This window comes from Aulonocara stuartgranti (assembly GCF_965226115.1).
Source record: "Aulonocara stuartgranti genome assembly, chromosome: 7".
NCBI lineage: Eukaryota > Metazoa > Chordata > Actinopteri > Cichliformes > Cichlidae > Aulonocara > Aulonocara stuartgranti.
Window position 1 is genome coordinate 54,124,442 of NC_138945.1, and position 12,396 is coordinate 54,136,837.

Consider the following 12,396-nt stretch of genomic DNA (forward strand, 5'->3'; position numbering starts at 1 on the left):
CTCCACACCACTAGATTTTGCCGTAGCACCACCAGATTTCCCTGAGAAGACTTTAATGTGTTAAGTTAGCGCAGTCCCCTAATATAAATGACACTCAGCCCAACCCAGAATTCAGTGAAATCATTCGAAGTAACCGATGTTATCTGTGTGACGCTAACACGTGCGCCTTCGCTTTAGCTGACCAGAGAGTACTTCACCAAAGAGCTGAAGAAACATTATCAGGGCTACAATAACAGCGACGTCTTCACCTCCACATGGAACGCCATCATGACTACAGTAAGACCACCGCACACATGGCAGAGAGCTGACGTAATGCAGCTTTTACCGACTCACCCTTTCCACCAAACAGTCTGTGGAAACATTAAGGTTAACAGCCAGGGCTATATTTTATAGATAAATCCGAGACATTTAGGTCAATATTCATGCTGGATTGCAGCACGCACACAGTGGACCACAGGCCAGTGCGCAAATGGGCGCTTAACAATAAGGGCTTCTTCTTCTTCTCCTTCCTCTCAGTTTGACTGCTGTGGGGTGAACAGCCCAGAGGATTTTAAGGAAAGCATGTTCAGGATGATGAACCAAAATCATGTGGTGCCAGAAGCCTGCTGCCAGCGTGCCGCTCAGACTGCCGAGTCAGCCTATACCAGCCAGGAGCAGTGCTTATCGGGCAATATGATGTTCCGTAATAATAAGGTAACTTTTCACATCCACCATGTCAAGACCTCTCTCTCTCTCTCTCTCGCTCTCTCTCTCGCTCTCTCTCTCGCTCTCTCTCTCTCTCACTTTCACTTCCTTCTTCTAAACCTCCTCAAGGCTTAATTAGAGCTGAAGACGGTTGAGGGGTGACATCCAGGGACTAGCTGACTCCTCCATGGCTGATTAGTGCTTTTCTGTGTTTTGGGTGTCACAGAAGGCCATCTTACTGTGTGGTAGAGCACAGAGACAACAGCGCTATGTATGTGTGTGGATGTGTGCGTGTGTTTTGTGTGAGATATATACACACGCACACACACACACACGTGCATGCCCACATCCCTGCTCACATGGCTTCCATGTGCACAAAGGAAGCCTTGAGTGTAATTACAGTGAAAGCTGATAGGAAGAGCTTTTTTACTGCAGTCTCCACCTGTTGTTTTTCAGCCCATTAGAACAATGAGAGATATCCACCGTGTGTGCCTCGCTCTGTTCATTCACACAAAGAGCTCTCATTAAAAGCCAGTGAGGCTGGAGGCCCTCCTTCCCACTCATTCAGTCAGGCCTTTGTTCAGACTCTCACTCAGTTGAAGCTGTGATGTTACTTTAATTGTCTCTGTAATTCTGCAAGTTTATAGCCTATTGATTCTCTGCTGAGTGTCACGTCTTTGTGTCCACAGGGTTGTTACTCTGCAGTAGTTGACTACTTCGAATTGTACATCTATGTGGCTGGAGCCCTGGCCATAGTGGTGCTAACCATAGAGGTATGAGCAAGTTTTAAAATATGCAACCTTTTTTTTTTTTTTTTTTTTTTTTTTTGCCTCCAGTGTATTCTGAATATTCATTTTAGAAAATTTGCAAGGCTGCTTTAACCCAAGGCTATTTGCCTGAATATGCCAGTGTTATGCTTTTTGAATAGCAACATCGCCACCTTGTGCTAAAATTCAGTATCACAGAACATAGTGGTTTTTAAAATGAGGTGAATATTGGACAGTACAGTGTATTTATTTCTATTAACAATTTGGGAGGGAGGGATTTTCTGTATGTGTGCTCATTATTTCTTTTTCTTTCCCTCTTTCCTCAGCTTTTTGCCATGGTTTTTGCAATGTGTCTCTTCAGGGGAATCCAGTAGAGCTGCTCCATCCACGAACTTCTTTTTTTTTTTCTCTAAAAAACAAAAAGGGAATTCAGGAGAAAAGAAGAAAAAAAAATGGACATTTGTAAATTTTGTGGATCTCTTTTTCTATTGGCTAATTGGTAGAAAAACAAACTCTTGTACTTCACAGCTGGACTTTTGAGGTACTGGGTGATTAAAAAAATATACAAACACACACACAGACATAGAGAGACACACATTGCATTGAGACTAGACTAGAGAGAAAACTGATGTTTAAAAAAAAAAGAAAAAAAAGATTTGTGTGGAAAGGGTAATTTGTGGACCAGGTCTTGAGCAGATTGGGTGTAAAGTGGACCGGGGATGAGGACCAGGTGAAGCCTGAGCAGAAGGCACTGCACTGACTTTTGGATGAAGAATATTTATATTAAGTAAAGTTGGCTTGACTGTAAAAATGAAAAATGTGTTTCTTGTAAACTCTGGCTGTTATCCTTTCCCCTTTCATACTGTATAATGTAATAACCTCCCTTCCTCCACATGCCTTTTTTACAGCCACACTTCTTCAATGCTGTATTATATAAGCTCTGTTTATTTGTGTGTGCGTGTGCGAGTGTGTATGAGTGTGCGTGTATATACTGAATGCTCTTTATGAATGTGTATGAGCCTATTTGTATGCATGTGAGCTTGTGGCTCTCCGTGATCTCTCCCAAGCTTCAAAGCCAACTACTCTAATTCTTTTTTTCCTGTTTGTATGGTGATGTTTTATTGCATTAGTGGTTATATGTGGCTCTTGGTGGTGAAATGTGTATGCCTTTGTATTAGATTCTTGAAAAGTAAGTTACATAAATGGCATTTTACCTGACCCTTCCCGTGTGTTTTCTCAAGCTGGTTGCACAATTTCACACCATTTTCGTTTTCTTTTTTTAAATGAAAGCTCGACCCCGTTTATAAAGACACTGGTAAGTAATGATATTGCATCACAGGATAATTAAAAACAAGTGTTTGTTAAAAGATTATTGCTTATCAAGTCTAGATCACTAACTAGCTTAACTTTTAAGAGCTTATGTCACATTTATGATCATTTATAGGATACATGTGACAGTTACACATTTCCCACATGAAATTATTTTTCTCTGCTACTAAAGTCTGGAAACAAAGAAGGGGTTTTATTTGCTGAATAGCCAAACCATAAGAAAATGCCATTAGCCTTTAGTGTCCATATATATTTATATGACTCCGGGTGTAGCTTTTGTAACGAAATCAATCTCAACCATATTGCTGGAGTGCATTGATTTTATTTGCAAAAAAAAGTAAAGGTATTGATTAGAAATGCCTGTGGACATTGATCTATTGCAGCAGCCTCAGAAAATGGCAGAAGAATACATCAAAGGAAAAAAAGGGGAGGCATGCAATGCAACAAAAAAGCATGGTAGGGATGAAAATGAAACCCTTCATTTGTGGAATTTGCATTAGTATTCAGAGCAAAGAAACCGATGGAAATTGAAAAGACACAAAACTGTTTAACATGGGTAAAAATGAAGGTTAGTTCCTACATACATGAATTTTCACTTGTTTTGCCATCCTATTTTTTATTTTTTATTTTTTTATTTTTTTAAATGTGGTCTTTTTTTCATCTTCTTTTTTTACTGCATACCTTTTTGCATACTCCCTCCAAACAGCGTGCATGACAAAGCCTACTAAAAACCCAAGTATGGCTTTGTTTGACATTTAGTAACAAATCCCCATTTTCAGCAAAATGTAGCCATTTGGAGGGGAAAACACAAGATCATAGCAACTGGTAAGTGATATCCAAAGAGAAGCAAAAATGCTTATTCTGTAACATAAATATTGTTTTTAGAGTAGTGCTTGCAACCTCAGTCCTGCTGTGTGTTGCTTGTTAGCTTGCTATAGTGTTTGAGGGTTGTGCTACTAACAGTTAATCTTTCTATTTGCATATGCAAGCAAACCGATTGTGCAAAGTACATAGGCTGTATTTTGTGGCTTGTAAATGCTGGTTCCCACAGACTTTGTGCAGAAGACAGATGGCGCTGAGAGAATCCTGAATTTATGGAAGAATTCTGTAACAGCAATTTAATGTTGAAGTCAACTTGAAAGGGTTCACATTGTAGAACATTTCTGAGAGGTGGACATAACTTAATCGTTTGAAAAGCGAGGTGATGCCTGTAAAGTCTTCAGTCTCTCTTACAGCCAGCAGAGGGCGACGCCTCTGGTTACAACAAGAAATCTCTGGGAAAACAACCCTTTGGCTCCTTTGATTGATGATCTCAGTAAACGCGTTCCTGATGAGTTATGGGTTAGCTTCATGTTTTATTGACTACAGCAGAATGTTTAGTTTATGAATTAGCCCCCACCCCTCCCCTAGAGTTAAAAAGGTCAAAAAGCAGGTTTTGTTTTCAGGGAGCCTTTATCTCCTAACAAGCTGCTACAGCACGAATGTACAGTGTCTCTCAGATTCACCCCTTGCTCTTTACCTCCACTGTCAAAAAAGGTAAAGAGTTCTTTGCATGTTTAAATCTGTCTGTCTTCTTAAATGCCCACACTGAATCTGTCTTTTGTCTAACAAGTAGTCGAATTTCAAGCTTCAGCTCAACAGTTGCACCAACCTTTTGTGGTTCTTGGCTCTGTTGATGTCACTTAGAATTCTTCTCCATCTAAAATAAAAAAAAATTAACCAGGCTTCAGCTCCTCAGCTGTCATGATGACAGCAGAAAACCTTTTACTGAAACCAAACAAAGAACAAAATAAGGAGGTACAAAGAAATGGCACCCTCTGTCAATTTTCAGGTTTTACATATCAGGAGATAATAGAGTACACAGCGTGTGATAGCAATAGAGCTAACTATCTTAGGAAGAAGGCCAGGAAGGAACCGCTTTTTTTAAACCCCTTTAACCCCCCACTCATACGCTATAATAACTTGAACTGATAACACTCTGATGATCATAGGAGAGATGCCAGTCTAAAATTTGTTGCACTTAACAAAATGACTATTCTATTCCATTTGTAGTTAATGAAAAAGTCCTTAGCAGGTCTTAAAATTAGGTAAATACAACTTGAGATGAAACAAATGACACATCACATCATGTCATATAGTTATTTAAACATAACTCTGGTGTTTTGAAGCCATTCTGCTGTAGATTTTCTGATGTGGTTGGGATAGTTATCCCGTTCTTTGGTTCACAGAGGAGTTCAGAGACCGCAAAACAAGCACAAATCAAGCACCCTGCACCATCGTGCTTGACAGTTGGCACAAAGTGTTTGTGCCGATTTGCTTTTGATTTTTATCAAACACAGCACTGTGCATCTTGGTCAAACATCTCCACTTTGGTCTCGTATGTCAACTAAGATATGATTTATTTCCTTTTTGGGATTTTATTACCACCACACCTGAATGCTGCAGATCAGCAAATGGTTCAAATTTCAGCTTTTACAGAGATGTTCACACTTCCTGGTGATGATGCATACAATTAGCAGAACCCAGCTGCTACTCACCCTCTTAATTCCTATAGACGCAGCAGGATTGTAGTTATTACATGCTGCTTTTGAATGCCGGTGTAGGTTTTGCTAAATAAATAGTATAATATGTCATATGTTGTTGTTTAACTGAGACTGATTTTCTTAATAAAAGGTTAGATTTGCCAAACATGAAGAAAATCAGTATTTGCTTCACTTTAAACGATTGGATTAACCTCAACATAACACAGCTGCCTACAGTCATCTACTGCAGGCATCCTACAGTATATATGTGACAATATAGCATACTTTATAACTGGATTTAGCAACTAAAGCAAAATGAACTGATGCAGGTTATATCATCCATACTTTAATACTTTAAATCATCCTCACTAATCTGTGCTTGGGATTCCCCAGGGCAAGACGGGAATGCCACACACAGACTGTATATCCAGTGTGATTACGATTATCTGCGTGATGTGAGGTTTTTTTTGCTTTTTTGCTTTTTTTAAGAAAAAATGGATGACCAACATTAGGTTTGTCATTCGTCTTTGTCATTTGGCTAGTTTTACAGCAAAAATGAATATATAGCAGCTCATAATATTATAGTCATGTTAATGGTACAGTGGGTTACTGCAGCACTCACTTACTTTAGTTCTAAATGAGGCATCGTATCATTTTACATGCCAATCAGAGCATGTTGAAAAATACTCTAATTTTTAACCTGGTTTGTTATTCAGTCTTATTATACAATCTATCATTTCTAATTGTATGTATAATTTGTGTTCATCCTTTCTTTATAAACCATTTACACTGTTCACAGTCTCTCAAAAACTCAACCCGACCCAACATATGATCACAATTTTCCTAATGACCCTATTAAGAGTGCACTTTTACACATGCATGAATAATTGTTAAGCTCAAGGTGTACCAAACAATGACCAGCTGACTTCTTTTAGTTTCGCTGCCTCATTACCATATACTGGAGCTCATTACTGCCACCTCAAATAAAAGAAGAATGTACAGCTTCGTTTCTTGTTCCAGAAATGCCAAAGGCATTAAAAAATGGTCCCAAACAGTAACCATCGGTGTTAAGTGAATTGTTGCCAAACTGAATCAGTCCAAGTTCAATTATTAGAGCTCACCGGGATGTTATTTTGGAGGTTTTGGAAACCGCAGCATTATTATTCACTCTGCAGTATTTAAGGAATTTAATGTATGTGTTGCTTTCAAGCCAGACTTTCTTGTCATTTTGAAAGTACTCTTGATCAATAGTTCTCTGAGCTTTCTGAAAGTTTCTTAGGGCATTGGCTGCTTTTTCACTCATTTTCAGTCCATTTCTTGTAACTGAACATTATCAGAGAAATGACTGATAAATTATTCAAGCAAAAGGGAACCAAACCCAAGGAATAGATACTTTTTAAAAAATTAACAAAGAACCCATTTGTATTTGCACTTTGGGGCACTTTTTTTTTTTTACTTACCACTTGTTACAAAAATGCCAAATGTATTTAGCTGAAAGGGTGATTACCTCACACGCGTCAGCAGGTTGTGCTGAGAGAAGAAGAGCTTTTAATTAATAATTGTTCCAACTCCATTTGTGTCTTATGTCCATTTATTTTTGCACGTGTTCCAATAAATTCACTTTTACACATCACTGTAGATGTTAAATTAGTTGTGAATAATGCCAATTTATTTAAAATTGTGGTTATTTTAAGGCAGCAGGGACTTAATTCACCACATGAGGGCAGTAGCATTCCTACTCCTGCTCCATGCACTTCTCTTGAGGCTACATTTTCTTCTTTAAGCATGAACAAGAAGGGTCTTTTGTGTAGCGAGTGTTTTAACGTCGATCCCAGAGTGTAAATCTGTCATCTTTAATGTCTATAGATTAGGTTGTTTTGTATTTTAAAATGGCATAAAGAATCGCCACAAAACGCAGCATCGCCAGTGGATGTGTTAAAGTGTAACATTTCATCAGATCTGTAAACAGCGAAAAACCTCTCAAGAGGCCTGATTGTTTTAATCCTGCAAACATGACATGACTGTGAAGCAAATTTAAACAATGTGGTGCTTTAAGCACGTTTTGCATTTGACCTTCTGTTAATGACTTAAGCACCAGTAGCAGTTTGTGTATGCTTGTGCCCCCTCCACTCCCTTTGCTGTCATTTGAAATGTTCGGATCTGCTCAGGATCTCAGCAGTGAAGCCTTACAAGTGTTCAGCAGCGCTTCCCCATCATGGGTGTTTACTCTCTGCAGCACGCTCGGGTCACATCGTTATATGTTAATGAGGCTCCAAAAAGCACTGCACAAAGTCGCGGGAGACAGTGTACTGTGACATTTATTGTGATATCCTTCTGCTGTTCTGCCTCTGGGATATCATAGCTCGACACACATTTGGACCCATGAAATCAAACTAAAACCAGCTGAAATTCAAAATCTGGCATCTTCGATCTCCATTTGAGAGTTCTTTCATACAAGGGAAGAACACCAAAAGAAACATTTTTGCTTTGAGTTAGTGAAATGAATTGACAGTTTGTGGTTTTAAGAAAAAACTGCTTTCAGTGTGTGATTATTTTCCATATTAATTGGTGCTGCCAGAACTTTTGGATTTTCTAATAGAAGAACAAAACCCTGTAAGGCATTATTTGAGAATACGCCTTTGTTCTCCAGTTATGAGTTACTGGGGTTGGATTTGAAGTCCATTCATTACTGATTAAGAACCTAAAAGGTCTTAAAATATTGTTAGAGTTATTTATTATTATTTGTTTATTTATTCGGTTTGTTATAGTAAAGGGTCATCTTAAAGGATTGATGTCGTAGCAGTTACCTCTTTGCTCGAGTGTATGTTTGCACCGCCACATATCTTCTTTCCTCATAAAAATTCCTACCGGGAAGGAGAGCGAAGGAGTGAAGGATGGGGGTGAGGTGAGGCCGAGGGGTTCCATGTTCAGTTTGTTTTAGCCCTCTGTTTGGAGAGGAAACTTTCATTGCTTGGTGATTTATGGGTGGTTAGCTTCCCAGTGGAATCAGAGAGTCGTTTTCCTGCATGTAATAACCCACTCTTTAACATAAAACTTGGGTTTCTCTTTTGTGTTTTGCTGATCCAGTGTGAAAGGTGTTACATCCGGTGCAGAGCTGAAGTGCTCAACAAGAAGCCCTTGAGGACAGTTTAGCAGAAACTATACCACGGGAGATGATTCACATCTATCCACAAAAACCCTCATAGAAATGTAAGGATCTAGGAAATGCATATGACAGCATAATAGCTTCGGTAATGCTCTAGGTCCCTGTGCAGTGTTGTGGTATAGCACATCAGAACTGTCCCACAGAAACAGCAGTTTTGGACTTGACCAGGCCGCACTTGTGACGCACAATGCGGTGCCTACGGCCCAACATGAAACAGGAAGTAAGCGAGAAAGGCCGGGAAATTAGTCTACGGGGATGAGTTGCTTCTCAGGCCAAGCATCACCACTGGCTTGAGAGATCTGTGACTCACTTGTGGAGCATGTGTTTTCAGTCCGTGGGACAGATGACTACAAATAGATGGCCCCAGCAAACCCATGTGAGAGGACCGCAAAGTGTTCTATGGTTACAAATGAGAAAAATAAAGTTTAGTGGCCGGCCATGAATCTGGTGATAGTGAGTGCTGGAGCCTCCTTGGGATTAGTATCATTGTCGGGGGTTTTTTGTTTGTTTTATTTTTGTTTCACTGTTTGTCTTGTGTTTCTGCGTTCCAAAGTTTCCACACAACGTGAGGCTAATGCAGCGCTTGGCAGCTTTTGCGTCGGCCTCTTGGCTTTCGCTGCTGAGCCATCATCTCTGCCTGTCAATCACATCCAGAGTGACACAGCGCACATGAGTCCTCGAGAGGTCAATTGTTGTGTATGTCTGACCTTTGAGCCCTGCAGCAGGAGGGATCCATGTGCAAATGCACTGAACAAAACTGAGCTTGAGCGCGTAATAAATCAGAAGAACGCTTTACTATCCCCATATACACAGGATTCATAATTGGAAGCATATTGCTGAGCGGAGAGACGAAAGGCTGCTCCAGAGCGAAGACGTAGAGGGGTTAAAAACACAGGCTGATAGCAAACTTGAAGGGTGTTGGGGTGGAACTTGCAGTCAGGCTTTCAGTATGTTGACTCAGGCAGAGTAAAAAACTACAGCAATCACCACAGTGAGTCATTCATGGCTACAGCATGCCAGCTCACAGTCGAAGCATGTTTTATCCGTCGTATTATTCATGTTCTACAACACGTGTCTAGTAAATGCAAAAAGCTGCTGTTATAAACCCAACCAGGCTGTTCTTCCAATGTAATGCTTCTGCAAATATGCACTTTTATTCTTGTGTCTTAACAGTCCCTATAACAGTACATGAGTGCTGGTTTAACCCACTAACCCAGTTTTTTTACATTGATGCTGTTCATCTCTTTTTTAGCCTGCCCAAACCTACACCCACGTGCCAGTACCACTTTAAATCCTTTGCCTCTATATTTATGTTAGCATGTCAAAAAGCCACACTAGACATTTCCACACTGTAATAAACTAGATTTTATTAGTGAGAGCCAGTGAAGGATGGGAACTGCAGCCAGGCCATCTCCATGGTTACAGACCACAGAGATGGCTGTCAAGCAGCTTCTGACCGTGGCGTGTTTCGTGGCCACCATCAGCTGATGGCTGAAGACAACCCAGCGCATGTGTACTGTGCTTTCCTTTCCAAGTATGCTTGCTCTCACCTGGGCCTTCGTTTAGGCTTTCAATCGGGAGTTTTGTTTTTTCAAGTTGGCAAAGTAGCCCTGCGACAGACTGGCAACTTGTCCAGGGTCTACCCCGCCTCTCACCTGTGACGGCAGCCATGACCCTGAATTGGATAAGCAGAAGTTGGCAAATTTGTTGCTGCTATTGCACAAATAAACCTTGGAAGAACGTGTGAATGGAAATTTAACTTTATTATTATTTAATAGTAAATAGTAAATAAAGTTATTATTTACTGTCTTTCATGATGATTACTTCCTATATTCACCAAAGTTTTCATGACAACATTCAAATTTTGGTTTGAGAAAGATTGTTGTGTTGCATACCTACAAAAGACTGTGTGTTGTTGCTGGACATGTGGAGATGAGAAAATGCAGCAAAGAGAGACTCTGCCAAGGTTAAGTTCACAGGAGAGCCTTTTCTGTATCTTCTGAGGGTCTTTTTGTCAAATTATATTGTTTCTTTGTAGCCTGGCAGTGACTGTTAGCAGGACTAATTGTGGCCCATTAGTTGGGAATCTCCATTTTTGACAATAATCCCACTTGAGTACTAAGTGCTGAGTTTGTCCCGTGTCCCTCCCCTAACCTTTGCCTCCCTTACACCATATTTGCCAGAGGTCTCTTCCTGTTAAAAGGAAGTTTTTCCTTACCACTCTTGCCAAGAGCTTGCTCATAGGGAGTTGTCTGATTGTTGGAGTTTTCTCTCTATTATTGTAGGATAAAGCACCTTGAGGCACCGTTGTTTTGATTTGTACATATACATATATATATATATATATATATATATATATGTACAGAGATGGGCAGTAACGCGTTAATCTGATTACTTTTTTCAAGTAACGAGTAAAGTAAGGGATTACTATTGCAAAAACGGTAATTAGATTACCGTTACTTTCCCGTAGGAACGCTGCGTTACTGCTTTACTAAAACCGTGATTTTTTGCGAGAATGTCTCACGACAGTGACGTAAGCGAGTGCGCCGTTAGTGACAACAGCTGTGTGCAGATCAACAATGGATCACATATCAATTGTGGGAGAGAGTATGAGCGTGCAGCGTTTAAAGCGTGGAAGTACTGACCTTACTTTGAGTTTGATTCCATAAAAAGTGACAAAAACATTAGCGTCCATCGTGCGTGGGAAGAAAATTTCTTTTTACAGCGAAAAAAACCCCTAAACTTCCGAGCAAGCACCAGGTGCGCTACGACTTAATGGGAAATTCACAGAGAAACTCGCGGATTCTTCAACTGACCGCGGCACACCTGCACCAGGGTAAACCTCCGCCTACCCCACTCCTGCTTTACAGGTGAAAATAGAGCAACAGGACCGCTGAGTCTTTGACTTTATTTATTTCCTGCTGTGTTTTACTTGCATCTATTTGAAAGAGTGAGTGTAAACACAAAAAATATTTTATTTTATGTGCTGGAATGTGCAGAGAATAGGTTTAAATGTTAAACTAATTTATTCAAGTCAGAGAATGTTGCATATAATTAAATTTTTGCTTGATGCATAAAGTTAAAAGATTAAAACTGATAAAACAAGTTAAAAAAAGAGACTTTTCCATTTGATTACATTTTGTATGATGGATTATGTAGAAAAAGTAGAATTGGACTGAAAGATCTATCGCTTTATGTATGTATGTATATATATATATATATATATATATATATATATATATATATATATATATATATATATATATATATATAGATATATATATATATAGATATATATATATATAGATATATATATATAGATAGATAATTTAATTGAAATTAATTAAGTCAACAAGGAGAATAATACTTGGTTTAGATCCTTTGAAAAAGTTCAACACTTTTTCTTTCTTGCAGACAGTAACAGTAAGTAGAAAACACATGTGCCCGTCAGGTATAACTGCTGTAAATGCAAATTTACAACACTGCAGATGTTCTGTATGAGCATGAAAAGACATGAAACTGATCTCAATGATAGTTCAGTTAAAGGTAATAGCAAAGGCTGGCTCATAGCCAAAGACCCCATTAGAAGGAGCCCAGGGAAGGCAGGTATATATGCTTCACCCGCTCGCCTCTCTAATCTCAGCTGTGAGCCATATCCTCCTGCAACATTTATCTCCTACTGCAAACACAATAACCTGTGACATGTCATGCTCTTGTGCAGACACAACACATTTTGGGCCCCAGTGATTTCTGTTTTTGTGAGGCAAAATTTTCATTGGATACTACAGCAAGTCACAAAATGTATTCTAGGCAGTATCATCACATTTCTCGATCACGCTCTTTGTCAGTTTTCCTTCTTTAGTTGTAGAGCCTACTTAAAAACAGATGTCAGTTCTCTTAGATCATTCATTATTTATCCTCTTGAGGA

The 12,396-nt window shown here is 39.4% G+C and overlaps 1 protein-coding gene across 1 annotated transcript in view; it reads left to right on the plus strand.

Annotated features, from left to right (window-relative positions):
- Positions 1 to 2,669, plus strand: part of tspan18b (tetraspanin 18b) — a 35,708-nt gene extending 33,039 nt beyond the window's left edge. The window contains exons 6-9 of the mRNA XM_082538406.1: positions 178 to 276; positions 517 to 693; positions 1,374 to 1,457; positions 1,778 to 2,669. Coding sequence (XP_082394532.1) covers positions 178 to 276; positions 517 to 693; positions 1,374 to 1,457; positions 1,778 to 1,825 — 408 coding nt within the window. The 3' untranslated portion in view covers positions 1,826 to 2,669. The remainder of the gene's footprint in view (positions 1 to 177; positions 277 to 516; positions 694 to 1,373; positions 1,458 to 1,777) is intronic.
- The last annotated feature ends 9,727 nt before the right edge of the window (positions 2,670 to 12,396 follow it).